The sequence below is a fragment of the Aquarana catesbeiana genome, linkage group LG01, assembly GCF_042186555.1.
Source record: "Aquarana catesbeiana isolate 2022-GZ linkage group LG01, ASM4218655v1, whole genome shotgun sequence".
NCBI classification, from domain to species: Eukaryota; Metazoa; Chordata; class Amphibia; order Anura; family Ranidae; genus Aquarana; species Aquarana catesbeiana.
This window is the reverse complement of record NC_133324.1, coordinates 127805571-127828959: the sequence shown is the minus strand read 5'-3', so window position 1 is coordinate 127828959 and position 23389 is coordinate 127805571. Positions and strand designations below refer to the sequence as shown.

The window sequence follows — 23389 nt, the reverse complement described above, 5'->3', positions numbered from 1 at the left end:
TCTCCCCACCGGAGGAAACACTAATACTGAGGTCTGGCAGGGGGAAGTGAGAATTTATGGGCTGGCGCAGTGTTTCCTAAGAGGAAGAGGAGGAGACTATCTCTCATGGTGGCTGTCCTGAAAGACGAAAGGGGAAAAAAAGTACACACACACACACACACCATACCAGTGAGTCACATTAAATATGTTTATCTGATGATTTCTGGCTGTATCAGGCAACAAAATCATGTTTAAGGGCTCATTTCCCAGCGAAGCACTCTTGCAATCATGGCAAGCCAAGCATATATAAGAGGAACTAGCACCCTGCAGAGATTGTAACCTAAATCTCTGGGATATTTATGATTTAAATACAAGAAGGGAAAGTTCCAGTTTTTTAGTAGTTGTATAGCTTGTAAAGTCAAATCATTAAACAGATTTGTGTGGAGCACGAGTGCATGATACACATCATGTAGCAAACTGTCCTCTTGGTACGAGTATTTATGCCAAAACTGCAGAAAGTCCTGATCTACAATATGTGTATCAGTGATTTACTGAAGGCTTTCCCTAACCCTTGCTTCACACTTATGCCTTTTTTAGTGCGTTTTGCAGAAATGCACTACAGTCCATTTAACATGGTCTGCTATGGATCTCCAGTTCACATCTGCGCGTTTTGAACCAGTGCATCTTTGCAAGGTTCAGGGGCTTTTTCACCGCAGTAGATTACACCTTGTGTCTAATAGACTTCAATGGACTGGCACCAAAAACGCAACACTTGCATCTGCGTTTTTGCTTGGCTAATAGGGAAGTATGCAAGTTCTGCTCATAGAGTGCAACTTTGATGCGACTTTACATTCAAGTAGTATTAAGGTAGTGCAGCAACCCTTAGACCCCTTTAACATCTGGGCATCTGCGATCAGGGGCAGCATCGTTGCAGATTCCTAGCTTTTGTTATTCTGAAGAAAGCCCTGCGTGTTTGTCTGTGTTCATGTGGTAAGTGAGTCTAATGGGTGTGGTTTCATAATGATCTGTCAGCTGTGCACCTGCAGGGCACTAAAGAGGAAAGCTGCTGGGTCTGCATCCCTTTAGATGTGCTGTGCCAACAACTCCTGTAAGCATGTTCACTGTATTACAACAGTGTGCAACACAACAAGGTTCTCACAGGTTCAGAGTGCTGATCCTCCACCTCAGGTTTAAGCTTTGTTGTGCAGTGGATTAACCACCTCAGCCCCGGAAGGATTTGCCCCCTTAATGACCAGGCCATGTTTTACGATACGGCACTACGTCGCTTTAACGGACAATTGCGTGGTCGTGTGACGCTGTACCCAAACAAAATTGACGCCCTTTTCTTCCCCACAAATAGAGCTTTTTCTTTTGGTGCCATTTGATCACCTCTGCGTTTATTTTTTGCGCTATAAACAAAAAAAAAAGCGCAACAATTTTGGAAAAAAAACCCTAATATTTTATACATTTGCTATAATAAACACCCCCCCCCCCAAAAAAAAAAAAAGTTTATCAGTTTAGGCCAATATATATTCTTCTACATATTTTTGGTAAAAAATAAACTCTATAAGCGTATATTGATTGGTTTGTGCAAAAATTATAGCGTCTACAAAAGCAGGAAATAGATTTATGGCATTCTTATGGCCTTTTTTTTTTACTAGTAATGGCGGCGATCTGCGATTTTTTGGTGGGACTGCTACATTGCGGCGGACAAATCAGACACTTGACACATTTTTGGGACCATTGACATCTATACAACGATCATTGCTATAAAAATGCACTGGATTACTGTGTAAATGTCACCGGCATGGAAGGGGTTAACACTAGGGGGTGATCAAGGGGTTAAATGTGTTCCCTAGTGTGTGTTTCTAACTGTGGGGGGATGCGACTGACTAGAGGAGGAGACATATCGTTGTTCCTACTTAGTAGGAACAGATGATCTGACAGAAGAGGAGAGACAGAACAGGGATTTGTGCGTTTACACACACATATCCTCGTTCTGGCTCTTGTGTCTGCGACTGCCGGCCACGCACTTTTAGGGCCCCCCCCCGTGCAGCATGTGCCTGCTATAGCCTTTTAAACGGCTGACGTACAGCTATGGCGATTTGCGGGAAAGAGCCAACCTGCCGCAGTATATTGATGGCGGCTGGTCGGCTAGTGGTTAAAGGAGAATGAGATCAACACAGATTTAGGCAAATATACCAGTTGTATACAAAATACATCTAATAATTTTAACTACTTCAGCTTTGTACATACATAGTAGCAGTCACTAGCTTGTGCCCGTTTTCCTAGCCGCCACCTGCCTATAAAGTATACGTGATTGGGTGGCTGTATAGTTCCCTTATCCTTTTCACAGTGCAGTTTCCCCTCCCCTAAAGCTCCACCCAATCCCCTTGTGAGCAGGAGAGTCCGGGACCACGTCCACCAGCTTTATGAGGCTGAGCGGGAGGAGACTGAGGAAAATCTGTTCCTTGATCTCCTTTGCACTGAATGAAACCAAAAGCGATGATGGATTTCTTAACTTCAGGTTTCAGAGCCGTCTTGAAAGTACAGTCACAGTGATACCTCGGTTTCATGAACAACTCAGTTCACGAGCAGAAGAGTTCAAAAAAATTTGCTTTGGTTCACGAATACAAGCCGCGGACATCTTCTGTGCTCTGACGCGTTCATATTGAGAAGAGCAGTGAACCTGTCCACTCAGATAGGGTTTTTTGCCCCCTGACTACCATGAGGATGGGCTCACTCGATTGGGAATCATGGAAAAACAGTTCATATGAATTCTACAAATTTATCATGCCCTCCGATGATCTTTTCCTGGATGCACAGTGCTGTTTTCTAGTCCCTAGATTAATCAGAATCCCAAAACTATACCTCTCACACGTGTACAGATAGAGATAGCAGCGCTAATATAAATTGTGTAAAATAATGGGTCAGAGCAGCATAATACCTATGACCCTCTGCTTATACATAAAAATAATAATAATAATAATAATGTCATGAAAAAAATTATTTTTATCATGAAAAAATAAAAAAAAATTTCTTTAACACCCAGTGAAAAGTGTCACTATAAATAATAAAATTACAAGAAATGAATGATCAAGCTCAACAGTTGTTTTTCAATCTTCTTGTGTGAAAAATCTTCTACTCTTCCACCACACCACCGTGATAGTGACACCACTCCCTCTGAAGAGCGCACTCACCAGATTGTATAGCCTCCCACTCTCGTGTTCGGCAAAACAGCAATTGAACCACACCTGGGTTGCATGTGATGAACCCTGAATACAATCGAGCCAGCTCCATATGTGAAAAAATGAATAAAGTGCTCCACATAGCGTGATACCATTTTGACAGATTTATTAAAATCACTTCAAACACACTTCAATGGTTACACTCACTTTTAAACTGAAACATAAAAGCCTTTAAAAAAAAATCCACAGCAAGCAACAGGATCAGTGATCCAACGGTGCACCGCGGTCACAGCGGACCTGAAGTGTAAACTGGTGTCTCTCTCACCCAACCTTCTAAGGCCCAGCCATCCGATCGGTGTAGTCCTCCTCAGACAGCGGCATCTAATGTCAGTGCGATGGAATGACGTGTAACCATGCCCAAGACATGTTTCGTCGAAAAGACTTCTTCAAATGGGAATCCCATTTGAGCTTGATCATTCATTTCTTGTAATTTATAGTGACACTTTTCACTGGGTGTTAAAGAAATTTTTTTTTTTTCATGATAAAAATAATTTTTTTCATGACACTATTATTATTATTTTTATGTATAAGCAGAGGGTCCTAGGCATTATGCTGCTCTGACCCATTACTTTACACAATTTATATTAGTGCTGCTATCTCTATCTGTACACGTGTGAGAGGTATAGTTTTGGGATTCTGATCAATTTACGTATTTAAGTGGCAGCTTTTTTCACTGTACACTGTGTATGTACACACATTTTGTATTCATTTACACATCTTTTATATAGCTTTGCACTTTTCTTTGGCGCAGTGGAGTAAGAGATTCAGGGGCGGTTTATTTGTATATCTCTTGCTACAAACCATAGTCCCTAGATTAGTCATTTAAATTGGGGTTTGGGATTGTTTCAAACAAGGATTAAAGAGGAGCTATAGTTTATTTTATTTTTATGAACGAGGTCAGCTTAATGTTAAAGACCGTATTTAATACGTTTAAAATCCTTTTTTTGTACATTTCATAATTTTACTATATAACTATACATAAACGGATTAACCTAATTTACATTGAACCCTATGGGAAAATTTGCCTCGGTTCACAACCAACTCGGTTTGCGTCTAGAGTCATTTCACGAATTAAGTTTGTGAACCGAGGTATTAGGCCTCATGTACACTGCAGCTGGTAAATGTACATTTAGGGGAAGTTTTTTCAGCTGCCTCTGAACGCTCCTCTGTTATCTTATCAGTACATGTACACAGGGTCGTTTATAGTAATTTCTAGGCAGTGGAGTTTAGAAGCATTCTTTGGAAAGCAAAAAAAAAAACCATCCGGATGGATGTTCAGAGGCATTTGAAACGTCAAATGCCTGTAACAGCTTGTAAATTCCTGTAAACGTGGTAACTCACACGTTTAGCCACGTTTCGTTTACAGGCGTTTTTCATTTTTGACTATTTGGAGAACGCTTTAACGCTTCTAAAAACGCAAACGCGGCATGTAAACACAGCAAAACGGACGTTTTAAACGTGGGTTACTATCGATCAAGTTAAATCGTTCAGGAGAGATTGTAAAAACGTCCCGTGTACATGAAGCCTTACTGTATGTAACTGAGCAGATCTCTGCTGGCTTATCTGCATTGGAGGGCAGGGGAAACATTGGGGACTATTAGACTTCCAATATCTTCATAAAGAGTACCATCACCTGATCAATGCTATCACATGGCAGTTTGTTAACCCTTATAAATAAAAAAAATTATATATATTTATTGTTATCAAAAACAAAACAAGGCAGACGTTTGAAGATTAGTTGCAGAAATTCACAATACAGAGGTGGCATGGCACTTGAAAACATTCAGTAGCAAAATGTAGAGTAGGAACTGCATAAATGTCCCTCAATATATAAACCACTAATAAAGCTTGAATGCCTCACTTGTATATACTCCATTTCTTCATTGGACACAGGTTTTCTCCTGTACTTCTGAGGAAGTGATTTCAATAAGTCATTAGTGTCTGGGGATGTCGCTACTCGGCGGACAGGTGCAGGATTAGAAATTCCTGGAGGATTTTCACTCGTAGCTTGTTGAGCTGTGACTGGAGAAGTGAACGGATAAATCAAAGCCTTCAAAGCTTCTTGCACTAAAAGTAATAACGCTCGTGGTAAAATAAGGAATACCAAAACAAATGCATAAAAAACAAAAATGAAAAGACATAGTTTTATGGGTTTTCTTTGCCATACTAAAAGGTTAAGTTCACCTTTTTATGCAAAATTTCACTTTTCATAGAAGATAGAAGCCTTTTCTAATATTTTTTCTGCCCAAGCCATCCCAATGTAGCGACCTGGAAGTGACAATCACTTCAGGGTTCATTATGGCTAAGGGAGATCAGCAAACAGGTGTTCGCTGGTCTCCATCTCCCCTACCTGTCGACAACTGCGATGCGGATCCAAGGTCTGCAGGAAGAACAGCAGATACTAGGAGGCATGGTGGGTGCCCAATCACTTTCTGTGACTCCTGGGGTGTACCTAGGGTTGCCACATCATTCCTTTAATCCAGGACACATATTAATTACACAGGTTCTGAGGCAGATTTAATGCAGATAAGACACCAAGTTTAATTACCACCTTAATCAGCCACAGAACCTGTGTAATTAATGTGTGTCCTGGATTAAAGGGATGATGTGGCGACCCAAGGCACACCCCAGGAGTCACAGAAAGTGATTGGGCAGCTGTACAGCCAGCAGGAGTGTATGCAAAACCCCTCTCTGCCATCATTGGTGGTGGCAGTAATAAGGTTAAAGAGAAAATGATATGCAGATTTGTCACTAAATAGTTCACTGCCTTCTGTCAGGTTCATACAGCTCATTGGCCCAGCACTGACAGCTGCCTTGCAGGTTCAGCAGAACACAGAGCTGAACCCAAGCTCATCTCTATTTATCTTAGAATACATTAGGATAAAAAACCTTCTGACTTTACAACCACTTTAATGTAAAGCCTAAAAATTAACATCTCTTTGCTACCTTTTGGGCTGTTAAATATAACATTGAAAGTGTTTTGTTCTGTCTGCTTGAAACCTGCTAATACCTGTTGATCCTGCCAGACATCTAGTGCTGTTCTGTGCTCTTTGTGGGGTTACTTCAAGCACTATTATCAGCCCTGCCCTGTTCGCCTTTGTGAGCTACACAACACTTCCCCCTCCCCCGTGTTATGAAGATGAGGAAAGGTAAAAGCAGTAGTAATCTGCCAAAAAAACAAATGTGCCCTCCTGCAGGTTTAAGTCATAATGTACTAGTATGCACCGCATACCAGGGTGGATAAAAAAAATAAAAAAATAGTAAAAATAAATAGAATTTGTTTGAGTTTATCAAATTTATTTTTTTAAAATGCTTTTGGAGTAAAAATCTATCTAAAGATAAGTTTTCTATTTAAGATACATTAATAATTTAGTTTGTTCAGCATGAAATGGAGCTTAGTCATGTAGCATGAGGCTGTATATTCTGCAATATTTATATTTTTTGGTAAACTCATTCAATGAATGTAAGCTGAGATAACATGCACTGCATTGACGCATTCACACAATTTCAAAGTAACCATGAGATAAAACAAAGTTCAGGAAGATTCCTTTATCACATGGTTTTGAAAATCTATGTACACTACAAACTGTATGATTGAATCGGTTCTGATATCGCTGTTTTACTAACCCGACAGCTTATTATTCTAAATAGAATCTTTAATATTGGCAAAAATGAAGGTTTCCTAACTACCAGCAAGAATAAGTCCTTACATTTAAAGAGCACCTGTCATTTCAGATCCATCATGGCAGCACCTGTTAGCGGGCATCCACTCACCTGCTGCCGCCACGTCCCTCACCTTGTTGCGTCACTGCTGCATCACCAGCTGTCCCATTAAAGTGAATGAGACTGTCGGTGAGTCAACAGCGGGTCAGAGGAGGAGCCACTATGGGACAGAGATGACAGTTGCGCTTTAAAAATTATGATTTAACTGCTTGCGACCAGCCGCCGCAGGTATACTGCGGTAAGTTGGCTTGGCTGCATGAATCGCCATCACTGTACTTCGGGCGCGTACACGGTGATCTGTGGGCGTGTGCCCTTTCGCTAGCGGGGGAGCCAATCAGTGGGTCCAGAGGACTCGATGTCCGCCAGCCACCCGCGATCACTCAACAGAGAGGCAGAATGAGGATCTGCCAGTGTAAACAAAGTAAAGTAGATCCCCGTTCTGTCAGGGGAGTAGAGTGAGATTGTCTTTTCCTAGTGATTAGGAACAGCGATCTCTTGCTACTCCCTGTCAGTCCACTCCCCCCACAGTTAGAAAGCACCTCCCTAGAGAACATTCAACCCTTTGATAGCCCCTGGTGTTAACCCCTTCCCTGCCAGTGTCATTTATACCAGTATTCAGTGCATTTTTATACCGCTGTATAAATATCACTGGTCCCAAAAAAGTGTCAAAAGTGTCTGATCTGTCTGCCACAATGTTGCAGTGCCGCAAAAAAGAACGCAGAGGTGATCAAATACCACCAAAAAAAAAAGCTCTATTTGTGGGAAAAAAAGTACATCAATTTTATCCGGGTACAACGTCGCACGACCGCGCAATTGTCAGTTAAAGCGACGCAGTGCCGTATAGCAAAAAATGGCCTGGTCAGGAAGTGGGCAAATCCTTTCTGGGGCTGAAGTGGTTAAATCAAGTTGATCTAAATCAAACCTTTTTACTAGCAATTTAAATCAAATCCACCCTGCTGCATACTAGTACATTATAACACACGTATGCTGTCACGGCTCCCTGGCACTTCCATCTTCATGCACGCGGGAGTCTGGCCCCAGCATGGAGCTCTGACAGCATGGCCTGGGTATGTGGTCCCTTCAGAGCGCATGCACCGGTGATGTCACCAGCTGCATGCAGTGTAAAAATCACCTACACAGTGCAAGTTTAGAAGATATTCACTGTACCTACAGATAGGCCTTATTATAGGCTTACCCGTAGGTATAAGTTAAAAAGTAGATTTTACTTTCACTTTAAGGTGTTCTTTAGCTCTAACACTTCCTGTCCTAGGGTGACAATGCTTCTCTTCCATCGATACATTACAGGAGTGGATGAGGAAGGAAGGAAAGAAGGAAGGAAGGAAGGAAGGAAGGAAGGAAGGAAGGAAGGAAGGAAGGAAGGAAGGAAGGAAGGAAGGAAGGAAGGAAGGAAGGAAGGAAGGAAGGAAGGAAGGAAGGAAGGAAGGAAGGAAGGAAAAGATTTTAGATACATGTCTTTCGTAGCCAAGGGGGAATGTTGTGCCTACATGGGAATTCCAGTTAGAAGGATTTAAAACATTTTATATTTTATTTTCTCCTTTCCCCTCAAATGGCTACAAAGTAGTAGGCTGTCTCTTCCATTTTTAGACAAAGCAAGGCTTTTACAGCAATGTTGCAGGAGGTGATGACTGTTAAGGCAGGAGCACACACTAAAGTCAGTTCACACCAGCGCTTTGCAGAAATGCGAGAGAGACCGAAGGATGTTGTTCCAAACCTCTTCAGGAATGAGACCAACATTCTGTTCCCACCCAGCGATGGAGCGAATGGGAAAATGCAATATGAACTTATTTAACAGCACCCTGTATGTCACAGGGGTAAGACCCTTAGTTGACCTTACTTGTACTTATCCAGAGCAATGGTGGAAGGAAAGAATACCTCAACTGAAGATAATTGAACTCTTAAAGCATGACGCAATTGAAGAAATTGATAAAACCAATTTGAATGTAAAGAAAACTCTCCCTTCAAGTCTTCAAAAGATTTGAGGAAACTGTTCCCATACAACTGAATTAGAGTAGTTACTCCTGATCTTTCCCATCTCTGAAAAAGTCTTAATTTTGGATTGTAATATACACTCACCATTAGGTTTTGGACTACTCTTCCTGTCTGGGAATCGTATTGCTGGAACATGCGGCTTAACCACCTAAAAAACAAAGAAAAAAATAATTTAGTGTCAACACCAAATACTGAATAAGCACTTAAAAAAAAAAATAAATAAATAAAAAAAAAGGAAGGAGTAATAACATACATGTCCATATACTTACCTGCTCTGTGCAATGGTTTTGCCCACAAAAGCATTGATCCTCCTCTTCTCAGGCCCCCTGTCGGCACTCCTGGCTCCTCTCCCCTGCTAAGAGCGGGCTTGCTCCTGAGCCACAGTGCGTCTCAGCCCTACCCCCTGCTCACTGGCTGTAATTGACAGCAGCAGAAGCCAACAGCTCCCGCTGCTGTGTCTGAGCCAGTGAGGAGAGAGAAAGAGCAGTGATCCTTCTCTTTTGCACAGAGTTGTATCAGCATCAGGTAAGTATAACAATACAATGCATTAACCCTTTCGCTGCCAGAGCTGTTTTTGCATTTTTTGCACACACACACACACACGTTTAAAAAAAATCATTTTAGGCCTGAAGATTACACAAAATCCCAAACATGAAAGCAGACAGCCTAGAGAATAAAATAGAGGTAGTTCCAATTTTTTATGTTACATGATATTACCGCAAAGGTCTAGGAAACGCAATATTTCAGTAAAAAAAACACACCAACGTGAATTTTAGGGCAAACAAACGCCAAAAAAAATTACCCAAATTGTTGGTAAAATATAAGAGACGAGATTGTGCTGTGTAAATAAATACCCAATACCAAACCTTGAATTTTTTTTGCGCCCGAGAAATGGCGTCAAACTTCAGTACCCTAAATTTTCTATAGGCAACGCGTCAAAGGCCCCCTATAGGTATCAGTTTAGTGTTACGGAGAAGGTCTGGTGCTAGAATTATTGGCGGCCAGAGGTTTTTCCAAATATGCACTAAGTGCTGTTACCTGACTTTAAGGTTAGGGGTACCCATGGCTAACACATTATCCGCCCCGCACTGCAAAAACGTTAAAACTGCTATGGGGTCTGCACCTTGAAGGAGTTTCCTGTGCACTAGTCATGAAAGCGAACCCAGAGCTTTTTGTACATTTGGCACGTCTCCTTCTTTCTGCTATTGAGGAGAGTAGATATCAGCCTTTCTGGAAATCCCTTGGTCTTTAATAATCCCTCCTCAGTAGCCAGGCCACTAGGTTCCATCGATGTACTTGGGGACAAAGGACCAGTCCCTGTGATAGGAGATCCTCCTGGAGTGGGGGGAACCAAGGAGGTTCTACTGCTAACTGTTTGAGGATCGAGAACCAGGCCCTTTTGGGCCAATGTGGTAGCACCAAGATCAGAGAGGTGTTCTCTGTTTAAAATTTTCTCAACACTGCCGGCAGCAAGACCGGAGTCGGGAAGGCATAGCATTTTTTGAAACACCAGCTCTGCATTAGCGCATCCACCCCTAGTGCGTCTTCCCACCTGTTTAAGGAGAAGAAATAGGGTTTTTGCATTGGCCCTTGATGCGAACAGGTCCACCTCCGGGAGTCCCCATCTTTTGGATATGAGATTGAAGATTTCCTGGTTGAGGATCAAATCGCCCTCTCTCAGCTGCTTTCTGCAGAGAAAGTCCGTCACCACATTCTTTTCCCCTTTTAGAAAAAACGCTGACAGGGAGAGTGCGTTGGTCTCGGCCCAGCTCAGGACGTCTGTTGCTAGGGACAAGAGGATTCTGCTCCTTGTGCCGCCTTGCTTGTTTACATATGCAATGACCGAGGAGTTGTCTGAGTGCACTTGAATGTGGTGGTCTTGTAGTTCCCTCCTGAAGGACCTGAGTGCCAACCCGACGACTTTCAGTTCCTTCCAATTGGACCACCTTTTGAGCTCCTTGTCCCTCCAGGTGCCAGTAGGGTTCCTAAGTGTGCGCCCCAGCAATTGCGTCTGTGGTTACCACCCTGGAGATCGGGATGAGCCACAGGCGACCTTGCAACAGATTTAACACTTTCCTCCACCACCAGAGGGATCTTTTTACCTGAGGTAGAACGTATAGTAAGGTGTCTAATGACTCCTGGCTGTGGTCCCATACTTTTAGGACAAAGGACTGCAGGGAACGAAAATGTAGCCCTGCCCACAGAACTGCTGGGATGGTTAAAGTTAGCAGACCCAGAGTTGACATTGCTGACCTTATAGAGACCTGTTGTTGTTTTGGAGAGAAGCCACTGCCTTGTCCAATTTCTGTAATTTTTCTGCTGGGAGAAAAACTCTCAACTGAGTGGAGTTCAGCAGATACCCTAGGTAGGTAATGCGCTGAGATGGAATTAAGCTGTAATTTTCCAGGTTGAGCAGCCACCCCAGACCTGTCAGGATTTTGTCAGTTCCAGATTTCTGGATAGCTGTTCTGGAGATGCAGCGAAGAGGAGCAGATCATCCAGATATGCAATTATTAAGACTCCTTTGAGTGGCAGAAAGACCATTGTTAATATTCTGGGTGACGAGGATAGGCCGAATGGAAGTGCCTGAAACTGTAGATGGATTGTTTTTCCTATGTTCACTACTAGACGGAGAAACTTCTGGAAAGCTTCTGCGATAGGGACGTGGGAGGTATGCATCCTTGAGATCTAGCGATGCCATGTAGCAGTTCTGGGGTAGCAAGGCTCTGACCGTAAAGATCGATTCCATACAGAACCTCTTGTAGGATATCGACTGGTTCAGGGGTTTTAAGATCAGGATCAGTCTGTATTTTCCTGAGGGTTTTTTCACGACAAATATGTGTGAGTAAACACCCCCCCCTCATCCCCTTTTGAAACTTGATGGACTTGTGTCTTTTTTCGAACTCACCTACTATGTAACTCAGCATACCACGTTTTGTTCCTCTAGATCTTTTAATGCCCCCAGTAGGACCTTGGTCTTCTCCGCACACCTGGGAAGGTGTGTGATGAGGAGTCTTCGTGGGGGTGGTCTTGTAAATTCGGGGCTGTTAAGGGCAAAAAATCATGCCTCCTCTGCCCTTGCCCCTTTGGCTCCAAGCTTTCTTTTCCCCCTCAGGCTTGGGGGCCCCCCCCCTTCGTTTCTGTGGATGAAACCCTTTGTCTGAACTGGGGTTTTGCATTTAACCAAGAAGGATTTCTTTTTGTCCGCTGTGCAGTCTTGCAAAGCTTCTAGACCTGGGCCAAAAAGATCTCCCGTCAGTGGGATCCTGCGCAGTTTAACCGTCGAGGCACTATCGCCCGGCCACGTTTTTAGCCAGAGGGCTCTTCTGGCCGAGTTGGCTAGAACCGCGGTTCTGGCAGACATGCGGAGAGACTTTGCAGATGCATCCGCTATATATGCCAATCCTTGCAAATAGTAGGAAAAGATGACAATATAGTTTCCTTGGCAGTTGCCGCTTCAATATGAGCCTGAATTTGGGAGGCCAATGCTCCAGGTTACGGGCCACTACCGGGACAGCCATTTCAGGTTTCAGATTCCCTATAGCCGATTCCCAGGTCTTCTTTAGGAGACAATCTATTCTCTTATCCATAGTATCTGCTAGAGCTCCCATACCCTCAAAGGCCAGATCTGTATGTCTGGAGACTTGGGAGAAGGCAGTGTCCAGTTTGGGGTTTTTATTCCAGATGGACGATGAATCTTCTGAAAATCATTCAGGATCCTGCCACTCCTTCCTTATTGTTTCTACCAGGCCATCGTGGACTGTGAAAACCTTATTTTTCTGTTCCCCCAAGCCCCTGTACATCTGGTCGTGGAGTGTCAGGAGTTTCTTGTCCGCTTGAATTCCAAGTGGTGTAAATTGCTCCCAAGAGTTCCTCTACCTCTTCTAGGAAAAGCTTATATCTTGAGGGTTTCCTGGACTCCCCCGTCCCGGTCCTCTCCCTCTGACTCTGCCTGGCAACCAGAGGTTGCACTATGCAGCTCTTCCCTAGACTCCTCTCTAGAGGTCCCGGTATCTCCCTCTGCGGTGACAGTGGTAGCCGGTATGGAGGGTGCAGAGCCCTGTGCTTGTGGAGGGGTTGCAATTTGGGGTGCAGGTGAGGGATTAGTAGGAAGCTGAAACCCTTCAAATAAAGAGTTAAAAGATTGAAGGGTGGAGGAAAGTTCCTTCACTGAAGCCGCTAACCCTGATTCCTGCTCTGATGCCCTTTCTGTGACTAAAGTATCTACACAGTCTTCGCACAATACACAGTCTTTTGTCCAAGATTCTGCTAGGGTATCCCTACAAGAGGCGCACTTTCTCCTAGAGCTATGTGACAATCTTGATTTTTCAGTAGCTTTCTGAAATAAATGCAAGAACAATATAAACAAACATCATCCTCCCTTACATATAGGTTACAACCCTGGGAGTGTACTTCAGCAAGAGGCCAGATGGATTTTTGGCCAGCAAGCTACTCGTCCACCTGGCCTCAACACAGCACTTTCATATAAACCATTTCTGTGACGGGGTGGCCTGGAATGACATGGCCATTATATACTACTAGTACCCCTAAACAAGTCCTATCTCTCCATGTCCTCAATCTCTACCATATACAGGACCTATTGAACAATGATCTTGAGTTACCCTCTGTCTATTGGTCCCCTACATTCTATGTCTCTTTACTTGATTGGGTGGGGTGGTATTGGTCCATCATGCTCCCTGTCTCTCTTCCCCATTAGCTCCACCGTTTCAATGAGAATAGCTGCTGTAATGTATGTGTACCTTATTATTCTTTGCCCATGCATGCCTGTTTGGCTTTAAGGGAAGGATCCCTAAATGGGCCACTGCATAAAATCGTATAGGCTTACTATATCTGATGCTTACTGTGTCTGATGTATGATTTGCACAGTCTTTTGCGGGACTGTATTATGGAGCTCCCCCATGCCAGGCTTGTCCTGTGCCTTACTGGCTGTAATTGCCTCAGACAGGGGGACTCGGACGTCCCTGCCTAAAGGGGCGGAGCTTTTCTTATCCGCCCTACATGACCTTCACTCCGCTGGGTGGAGTGCGGGCAGTGCGCGCGCATCTTCTGCAGTGGATGCGCGCACATCCACTCTGTAGTATGCGTGCGCATCATGAGCAGGGACGTCCGGACCAGAAGTGATGCCGGAGGTCATCCCTGACCTTTCACTTCCGGTGGGACCGCACAATTTAAAGATGGGAGCGCCGGTGTGCTGTCTGACAGACGCACCCAGCGCCTACCCATCATCATTGGCAGGAAGAGACTCTCATGGTTAGGAGCCACGCTATCCGCCTCTGCAGGTAAATTACATGCTGTACGTTTGTAACTATGGATGAGGGCATTTGGCTTTTATGGGAGATTATATGCTGTATGCTCTCCAATTGTGGATGAGGACACTTGGTTGTCATGGAAAGGACACAGCGACGGCTATACCTATTTACCTTTTGATATTATGGCCACTATACTACCCTGTAGGACTTTGGGGCTCCTATTAGCCCTATAGGCTGTCCAATTCAACATAAATGCTTATATACACCTTACATAGCCGTCCTGATGTTAACCCTTTCCTTCTTCCCTTAAGGGACCATAGGATCAGGATTGCCCATTTATAGCCAGCAGTCTTCTAGTCTCATTTGTACTATATACCAGTTATAGCTCTTATAGCATATATTTTTATATGGATATAGTTATATGCCTCCTATCTTGGTAGGCGTAGGATTGATTCCCGAGCATGTATTGCTTCTACCACACCTAACCAAATTATTAATGCTCTAGTATTACCTGAGTTAAATGATCTACAACGATCTATGCTGTATATAATAATTATAACCCTACCCTGACTAGGAACTTATCAGTCTCATGTTCCTTTTACACACTTTACTAGATTCTTGCCCTGCAATTGTGTGGTCCAGTTCCTCTGTTGGCACTATCCGTTTGGGATCTGGCACCCATGGATTTTTTGCACCAGTTGGTACAGTAGATGACGCCTGGCAATGGTGGTGATTGCTCTGATTTTAGACTTGCACCAGTAGGTGAGACTATCGGATTGAATTTCTTGACTAAATATTCTTGTACTTTATTTGGTTATTTAATCATGCATGGCCACCATGTAATCATAGTTTATCTGTTGTTCATATATTTCAAATGAATCAGTGATGTCGTTTTATGCCCTGATGAAGCGAATAATTCTTTGCGAAACATGTTGGCTGACAGTCACAAATGAATTTTGAACACAACACTGGATGGTCATACTTCTTTATATTTCATGTCTGTTTTGCATATTTTAAATTATAATTCAATAAAAATTATATTTTATTAACTTTACTGATCTCCGCCTACTAGGAAATAGACGTACTATCTCCCCATAAAAATCCCATCTCCTCCTTGAAAGAGTACCATCTTTCGTTTTATCTGTGTATATTTAGGGATTGGGAGACTTGTCTGAACTATTTCCTGTTTACTGTCCAACCACCCATCACTGAAAACCCTGGGATTGTTCTAGGCCTTTTAAAAGGTTAAGGACCTGAGCCCCCCCCCCCACAACAGGAACCATCGTGGAGGAGGGGAATCCTAGATAAAGAGGACCTCTCCCCAGGGTACTCTTACCGTTGGATAGCTGGAGCTAGCATTGCTGTGCGCGGTCTGGGCGTCCGCTTCAGACATGGCCGCGCTGTTGGCTGCTGCCGTGGAGTCTCACGCTGCCTGTGCCGCATTCCCGACTCCTCTCCAGACTGCGCCCGGCCCACTATCAGCCCCGCGACCCGAAAGTCACCGTCAAAGGGAAACATCCGCCCTCCGCTGGAAATGACATCACCCATCACTCGGCCGACCTAGTTCCATATGCAGCCTGCCCCCATGTACAGGAAGAGCGGAGCTGCCTCCCTGCTGCATCCCTATTAATGCGATGGTGGGCCCCCGGATCTTCCTCCCACACTCTGCAAAGATGGGGTGGTGAACTGTGCGGTCGGGTATGTACCTCACCGCATCCCTGGGAGAACCCCTGCCTCCCTTACATGGCTTCAAGCAGCCATGTTCCCAAAACAGCGTCTCCCCACTGGAGGAAACACAAACAACTAAAGTCCGGCAGGGGGAAGTGGAAATTTATTGGCTGGTGCAGTGTTTCATAGAAAGGGGAGGAGCCAAGGTCTCATTGTGGCTGTCCTGAAAGATAGGGAGGGAAAAAACATTTAAAGCACCCCATCCCAGGCAGAAGCAAACGCATACATGAGTAGCGCTAGCATATAAAACAGTGTTCAAATCACACGTGAGGTATCGCTGCGATCATTAGAGCGAGAGCAATAATTCTAGCCCTAGACCATTTTTAAATGTTGCCTATGCAGATTTTTAAGGGTAAAAGTTTCTCGCTATTCCATGAGTGGGTGCAATTTTGAAGCGTGACATGATGGATATCAATTTACTCGGCGTAACATTATCTTTCACAATAAAATAAAAAAAAACTTGGCTAACTTTACTGTTGTCTTATTTTTTAATTAAAAAAAAAGTGTATTTTTTCCAAAAAAAGTGCGCTTGTAAAATCGCTGCTCAAATACAGTGTGACAGAAAGTATTGCCACGACCGCCATTTTATTCTCTATAGCAGGGATCCTCAAACTATGGCCCTCCAGCTGTTGCAGAACTACACTTCCCATGAGGCATTGTAAAATTCTGACATTCACAGACATGACTAGGCATGATGGGAATTGAAGTTCACCAACAACTGGAGGGCCGTAGTTTGAAGACCCCTGCTCTAGGGTGTTAGAATCCCCAAACATTATATATTATTTTTGTTGTTCAAAGTAATTTTCTAGCAAGAAAAGCTGAGTTAGACTTACCGGTAACTCCTTTTCTGAGAGTCTTCCAGGACAGCCCATGAGACCTTGGGCTCCTCCTACCAGGACAGGAAACACGTCACCCCCACCAGATAAAAGGGCGGTCCTCCAGGCCCATGTCAGTATTCTCAAGAACCGTAGGGCCCTGCAAAACATATGCATAATACACATAACTTCAGACAATACCGGGTGGGAATCCGGCTGTCCTGGAAGACTCTCAGAAAAGGAGTTACCGGTAAGTCTAACTCAGCTTTTCTCCAAGCGTCTTCCAGGACAGCCCATGAGACGATGAGCCAGAACTTACCAGTCTAGGGAGGGACAACTGCCTGAAGGACCTTACGACCAAACGCCTGCTCCTGAGCTGATAGGAGATCCAGGCGATAATGTTTAATGAAGGTCGAGTAACTGGACCAAGTGGCAGCCCTGCAAATTTGTTCCGGTGAGGCACCAGCCCTCTCAGCCCAAGACGTAGACAAGGCTCTAGTTGAGTGCGCAGTAACAAAAGGTGTAGGGACCTCCCTAATTTTGTAAGCTTCCAAGATGGCTTGCTTTATCCATCTAGCCAATGTGGCTTTAGATGCACTATTCCCCTTGTGAACTCCAGAAAAGAGGACAAACAAGGCATCAGTTTTCCTAAAGGTCTTCGTGACCTCAAGATAGACCAAGAGAATCCTTCTTACATCTAGAAAACTAAATTTTCTTTCTAAGTCGCCCTGTGGCGAACTACAAAAGGTTGGCAATACAATGTTTTGAGATCGGTGGAATGTACTTGCCACCTTGGGCAAAAAACCTGGATCGGTTCGTAACACAACTCGATCCTCAAAAATCGTGAGGAAGGGCTCCCTAACTGATCTGTCAGTTCCTGTTTGACACATGGGGCAGAGATACCTCCCGGACGGGCTATTCTAATTTAATAAGAATCAGTTCTTTGTGGTCAGTTTGCAGCAATACCTCCAGGTCCAGCTTAGCCAACAGCTGTGTATGGACGTATACCGCCCCCCTCTGTGTCTGCTACTCCACTGCGTTTTTAGAACCATCTTTCTACATTTGTTAGCAATTTTGCAATCTACCATCTCTCGGATGTAGCTTTCTTTTTATCTTGAATTGATTCTATTGAGAAGAGCTTATACTTAAAGATTTTTATCTCTCTCTGCATGCCTCCCTAGTGAGGTGAGAATCAAGGAGGAAGCATTTTGCCATTACACAATGTCCATGTGATTTGTAGACTTCTTTCCACAGTTGACCTTAATATCACAAATATATCTCCTGAAGAAGCTTATGCAAGCGAAACATGTTGAGAAAGTGGTATTAATTTGTATATCAAAGGGTTATCGTTTTCCCCCCCCCTCTTTTTTTGTATATTGTATATTGTCCTTGATCATGTCTGTTTCCTTTTATAAGATTGTTTAATAAAATATGATTTTATGATATGTTGGATATATTACCTGACTCAAGCACCGTTAAAAGTCCCTGAGGACCATATATTGGCCTCAATGCCCCTCTCTTACATTTAAATGAATATTTGGGATGTGGTGCTATTTGAATTTTCCTCTCTTTCCGTAATTTTTCTTTAAAATGCGCAGTAACAAAAGGTGTAGGGACCTCCCTAATTTTGTAAGCTTCCAAGATGGCTTGCTTTATCCATCTAGCCAATGTGGCTTTAGATGCACTATTCCCCTTGTGAACTCCAGAAAAGAGGACAAACAAGGCATCAGTTTTCCTAAAGGTCTTCGTGACCTCAAGATAGACCAAGAGAATCCTTCTTACATCTAGAAAACTAAATTTTCTTTCTAAGTCGCCCTGTGGCGAACTACAAAAGGTTGGCAATACAATGTTTTGAGATCGGTGGAATGTACTTGCCACCTTGGGCAAAAAACCTGGATCGGTTCGTAACACAACTCGATCCTCAAAAATCGTGAGGAAGGGCTCCCTAACTGATAGGGCCTGCAACTCACTTACCCTACGAGCTGAGGTAACAGCTATAAGGAACACAGTTTTTAATGTAAGTAATTTAACTGACATACTTTCCAGAGGTTCAAACGGAAATTCTACCAGAGTTTGAAGTACTAGGGACAGATCCCACGTTGGACAACTTCTCACTACTACTGGTCTGGCCCTAGAGATAGATTTGAAAAATCTGGCTATAGTGGGATTTTCCAGGAGAGAAAACTGGAGGAACACACCAATAGCTGCCGCCTGTACCTTTAAGGTACTAACAGAAAGACCTGTCGTTACCCTCTTGGAAAAATTCCAAAATAGACGGAATATCATGAGTTAATCTATCATTTTCAGATAACCATGAGTTAAACCTTTTCCAAACTTTGGAATATATGGCTCTAGTAACTGGCTTCCTGCAATTAACGAGAGACTACTTTGTCAGAGAACCCTTGGGCGCTCAGTATCTTTTCTTCAGATACCAGGCCGTCAAGTTTAAGGAAACCACCTGAGGGTGTGATACTGGACCCTGCAATAATAGGTCTTCCCTTTTCGGAAGACTCCACGGAGGCTCTGAAACCAGAGACTGTAGCAGGGAAAACCATGGCCTCTTGGGCCAAAACGGGGCAATTAGAATCAGATCTGTCTCTTCCAGCCGAAACTTCCGGAGGACTTCTGGAATCAGCCTGATTGGCGGAAAGGCATACCATAGGCCTGGAGGCCACGGGTTCGCCAGAGCATCGATCCCCAAGGCTTGGTCTGCCGGGTTCATGGTGATATACGCGACTGTCGCTATATTGTCTGACAGGATTTGGAAGTTGTGACCCCTGATCTCCATCTGAAAAGACTGGAGGGCTCTCTGGACTGCAAGTAGCTCTCTTTGATTGGATGAGGCCCTTGCCTCCTCTGGGGACCACTCTCCTTGTGCTACTGCATTGCTGAGGTGGGCCCCCCATCCCCAGGAACTCGCATCCGTGGTAATCCTTCGGGAAATGGGAAAGGACCATGGGAGACCTCCTGCTAGGTGCTGACCAGCTCTCCACCACCACAGGCTTCTTTTTATCCTGTCGGGAAGCCAGATCCTTGACTCCAGGGACCTTACGTCCCCGTTTCTTAAAAGAAACCTTTGTACCAGACGCTGACGGAGTCTCGCCCATGGTACTGCTGGAAAACATGAGGTCATAAGACCCACTGCCCTCGACACCTGTCTCAGAGAGACCGACTGGTTGGTCTGCAATGTTGACATAGTCTGGAACACTTTGGTAATCTTCTCCTGAGGAAGAAAAACTCTTTGGTTCACGGAGCAAAAATCGTAACCCAGATAAGTTACTTTCTGGGCCGGAATCAAGGACGATTTTTCTTTGTTTATTAGCCAGCCTAGGGACTGTAAGAAGTCCTGTACAGCCTGGAGATCTTCCAACAGCCTTTGGTATGATTTTGCCACTATCAGGAGGTCGTCTAAGTAAGGGATAACCGTTATTGCCTTTAATCTTAGAGGAGCCAGCACTTCCCCCAACACCTTCGTAAAGATGCGTGGGGCTGAGGAAAGACCGAAGGGGAGGGCCTGAAATTGAAAATGTCGGGTCCCCATACCCGTCTTCACTGCCAATCTCAAAAACTTTTGGAAGGCTGGATGGATAGGGATGTGAAGATAAGCATCTCTTAAGTCCAACGTGGCCATAAAGCAGTTTGGGTATAGTAGGTTTTTGATTGTAAAAACCGTCTCCATACGGAAATGCTTGTATCTGATGGACTTGTTTAAGGTCCGGAGATTCAGGATAAGTCAAAACTTTCCTGCTGGCTTTCTGACCACAAATACATGGGGATAGAATCCCTTGCCCCGCTCCGATCGAGGAACAGGAATCAGGACTTTTTGATCTAATAAGTCTCCGATCTGGAGACCCAGAGCCCTTGCTTTCTCCCGATCTTGTGGAGGAAATGTGACCAACAAACGTTCTGGTGGTTGGTGAACAAACTCCAGCCTGTACCCGTTGGTCACTAGGTCCAGGATGAAGGGGCTCAGAGTGACTGCTGCCCACTGTGGGATGAAGGCCCTCAATCTCCCTCCCACCGGGGAACACAAGTCACTGCGGCTTGGCGGGCTGTTGAGGAGGGTTAAATAGCACTCCCCCTTTGCCTCTGCCTTTGTGCCCAGTCCAATGCTTTTTCAGCCTGCTGTCCTTTTCTCTAGGACTCTGTTGCCTGTTTTGGCCATGAAAAAATTTTCTGGCTGTCTGAACTCTCTTTTTCTCTGGAAACGCCTTTTTCTTATCAGCCGTGCGTTCCAGTGCCTCCTGTAGACCTGGGCCAAATAAATGATCGCCATTTAAAGGAAGGCCACAAAGGCGCAACTTGGAGGCCGAGTCCCCTGACCAGGTCTTAAGCCAAAGGCTTCTCCTGGCCGAGTTCACTAGAGCCGAAGTCCTGGCTGACATTCTTACCGACTCAGCGGAAGAATCTGCCAAAAAACCCACTGCCTGAAATAGGAGAGGAAAAGACTTTAAAATTTGCTCTCTGGAGGTACCTGCTGACAGATGTGACTGAATCTGAGTCAACCAAACCTCCAGATTTCTGGCCACACAAGTGGAAGCCAAAGCTGGTTTCAGGTTTCCAACTGCTGAGTCCCAGGCTCTGTGGAGAAGGATATCCCCCCCCCTCTTGTCCATCGGATCCTTAAGCGTACCCATATCATCAAACGCCAGGTCCGAGTTTTTTGAAACTTTTGAAAGAGGTGCGTCTAACTTGGGATTCTTATTCCATGGCTGTGCAGTGTCCTCATCAAAAGGAAACCTTTTTAGGTTACTGGAGAAGAATGGTTTTCTCTCAGGATTATCCCATTCCAGTTTAATAGTATCAACCAAAGAACTATGAACTGGAAACACTCTTGATTTTCTCTTATGTAATCCTTTATACATAAGATCATGTTTGGATAACTGAACCTCTTCCTCTTTTAATTCAAGGGTAGTATAGATAGCCTTTAATAAGTCATCTACATCCTCAACAGATAACTTAAATCTTGAGCCTCGAGTGGATTCTCTATCTCTGGGCTCTGTATCTGACCCTGATTCTTCCAGAGAAGAACGGGTAGATCTGACCTCAGCCTCAGAGTCTTCACTCTCTGCCTGCTGCGGAGTGCTTACTGACGCCTTCAGTGAAGACGGACTCTCTGCTGGAGTCTGGAGCTTGTCAATAAGCGTTCTAAAGGAACTGAAGGTGGACGCAAGCTCATCCCTAACAGAAGTAAGCATCTTCTGGCAAGAGGCAACCGGGTCATCCTTTACTAGGCCTTCTATACAGGTGCGACAAACTGCTTTGCTCCATGAGGAGCTCAATTTGTTTGCGCAAACCGCACATTTCCTTTTAAGTGGCTGCGCTTGGGCCTTGTCCTGAGTCTTGGTCTGCAAGACAAAATAAATGACCCACAATGTAATTAAAGCCACACAATCACTCCGTAACACCACGTGCAGGAGGGAGGAAATGTGTCCCCTTACACCCACTACTACAGAGGGGGGAGGGGGAGGGAACACTCACAGGGATAGTAAGGTGGTGACAGAACACCCCAGGCTTACCTGTGAGGTGCTGGTGTTGGGAACTGCATCCGCTGCCTGTGCAGGTACTGCAGGAGGATCCATTCTGCCCCTCTTGGTCATCCACAGCCTGGCTGCTTAACACCAAGAAACACCAGCAGCCAGCGTTCTCTGTTCGCGCCGTTTATGAAGACTGGAACCTCGTCTCCGGCGCCCGATGATGATGTCATATGCCCCGGAAGTAACCCTCTCCAGGCACTTCCTGTGGGCCAGCTTGGAGCGCAATAGCTCCGCCCCCTCGAACGCTGCGGCTTCCTCCATTCCTTGCTCAGATCAGCCAGGCTGTTGGCAGGGAAGGACAACCGAAGCTCAGCTGAGCTAGAGTGCAATGCACTGCGCTAGGGGCACGACCTCACACCGGTCCTGGCCCTCTCCAGGCACTGAGGACAGAGAACAGCAATACAGCCAACCTCCCCAGCGGTGTGCTGCTTCTGGCAGAGGAAGAGGTAAGCGATATGCCCCAGAAAAAAAGCCATACAAAGCCCCTGCTTATAAGCCCTATGGGAGCAGGTTCCATGAACATGTTACCCCCCGTCCGGAGGAAACACAAATAACTGACATGGGCCTGGAGGACCGCCCTTTTATCTGGTGGGGGTGACGTGTTTCCTGTCCTGGTAGGAGGAGCCCAAGGTCTCATGGGCTGTCCTGGAAGACGCTTGGAGAAAAAATTATTTTAACTTGTAAACAACAAATCTCAGAAACAGGCTCGGTCCTTAAGTGGCTGGTATAATTGTATGGCCAGCCTAATTGTAGAAGCATTTACCCAATAACCAGACATCAATAAATTCCTACACAGTGACAATACACAGCTATCAGTCATCAAAAAAGCAGCGCGGCTCAAGGGAACATACTTTAAAGCGAAGCTCCACCCAAAAGGGAAAGCTGTGCTTGTTCGCACCCTCCCCTTTAAGCACAGTTGGTAGGGTTACTTTACTATACAGCTATCTTATCAATAAACAGAATAAAATGGCAGTCTATGACACCCTTTAAGATCCTTTCACACCAGAGCACTGATCAGGTCCAGCTGTCCCTTTTTCAGCCGGACCCAATCGGATCCTCCACTCTCCCCTATGGAGCGC

At 44.7% G+C, this 23389-nt stretch overlaps 1 protein-coding gene across 4 annotated transcripts in view; it reads right to left on the bottom strand.

The window, feature by feature from the left end:
* Nucleotides 1-23389, bottom strand: part of KGD4 (alpha-ketoglutarate dehydrogenase subunit 4) — a 36307-nt gene that overhangs the window by 5511 nt on the left and 7407 nt on the right. For 2 of the 4 annotated variants that reach the window (XM_073623657.1, XM_073623663.1), the window contains exons 2-3: nucleotides 9045-9108; nucleotides 5089-5249 (exon numbers count right to left, since the gene is read on the bottom strand). In XM_073623657.1, coding sequence (XP_073479758.1) covers nucleotides 5089-5249; nucleotides 9045-9108 — 225 coding nt within the window. Of the gene's footprint in view, nucleotides 1-5088; nucleotides 5295-9044; nucleotides 9109-23389 lie in introns of all 4 variants that reach the window. The other 2 variants (XM_073623643.1, XM_073623649.1) reach the window with 1 other exon arrangement.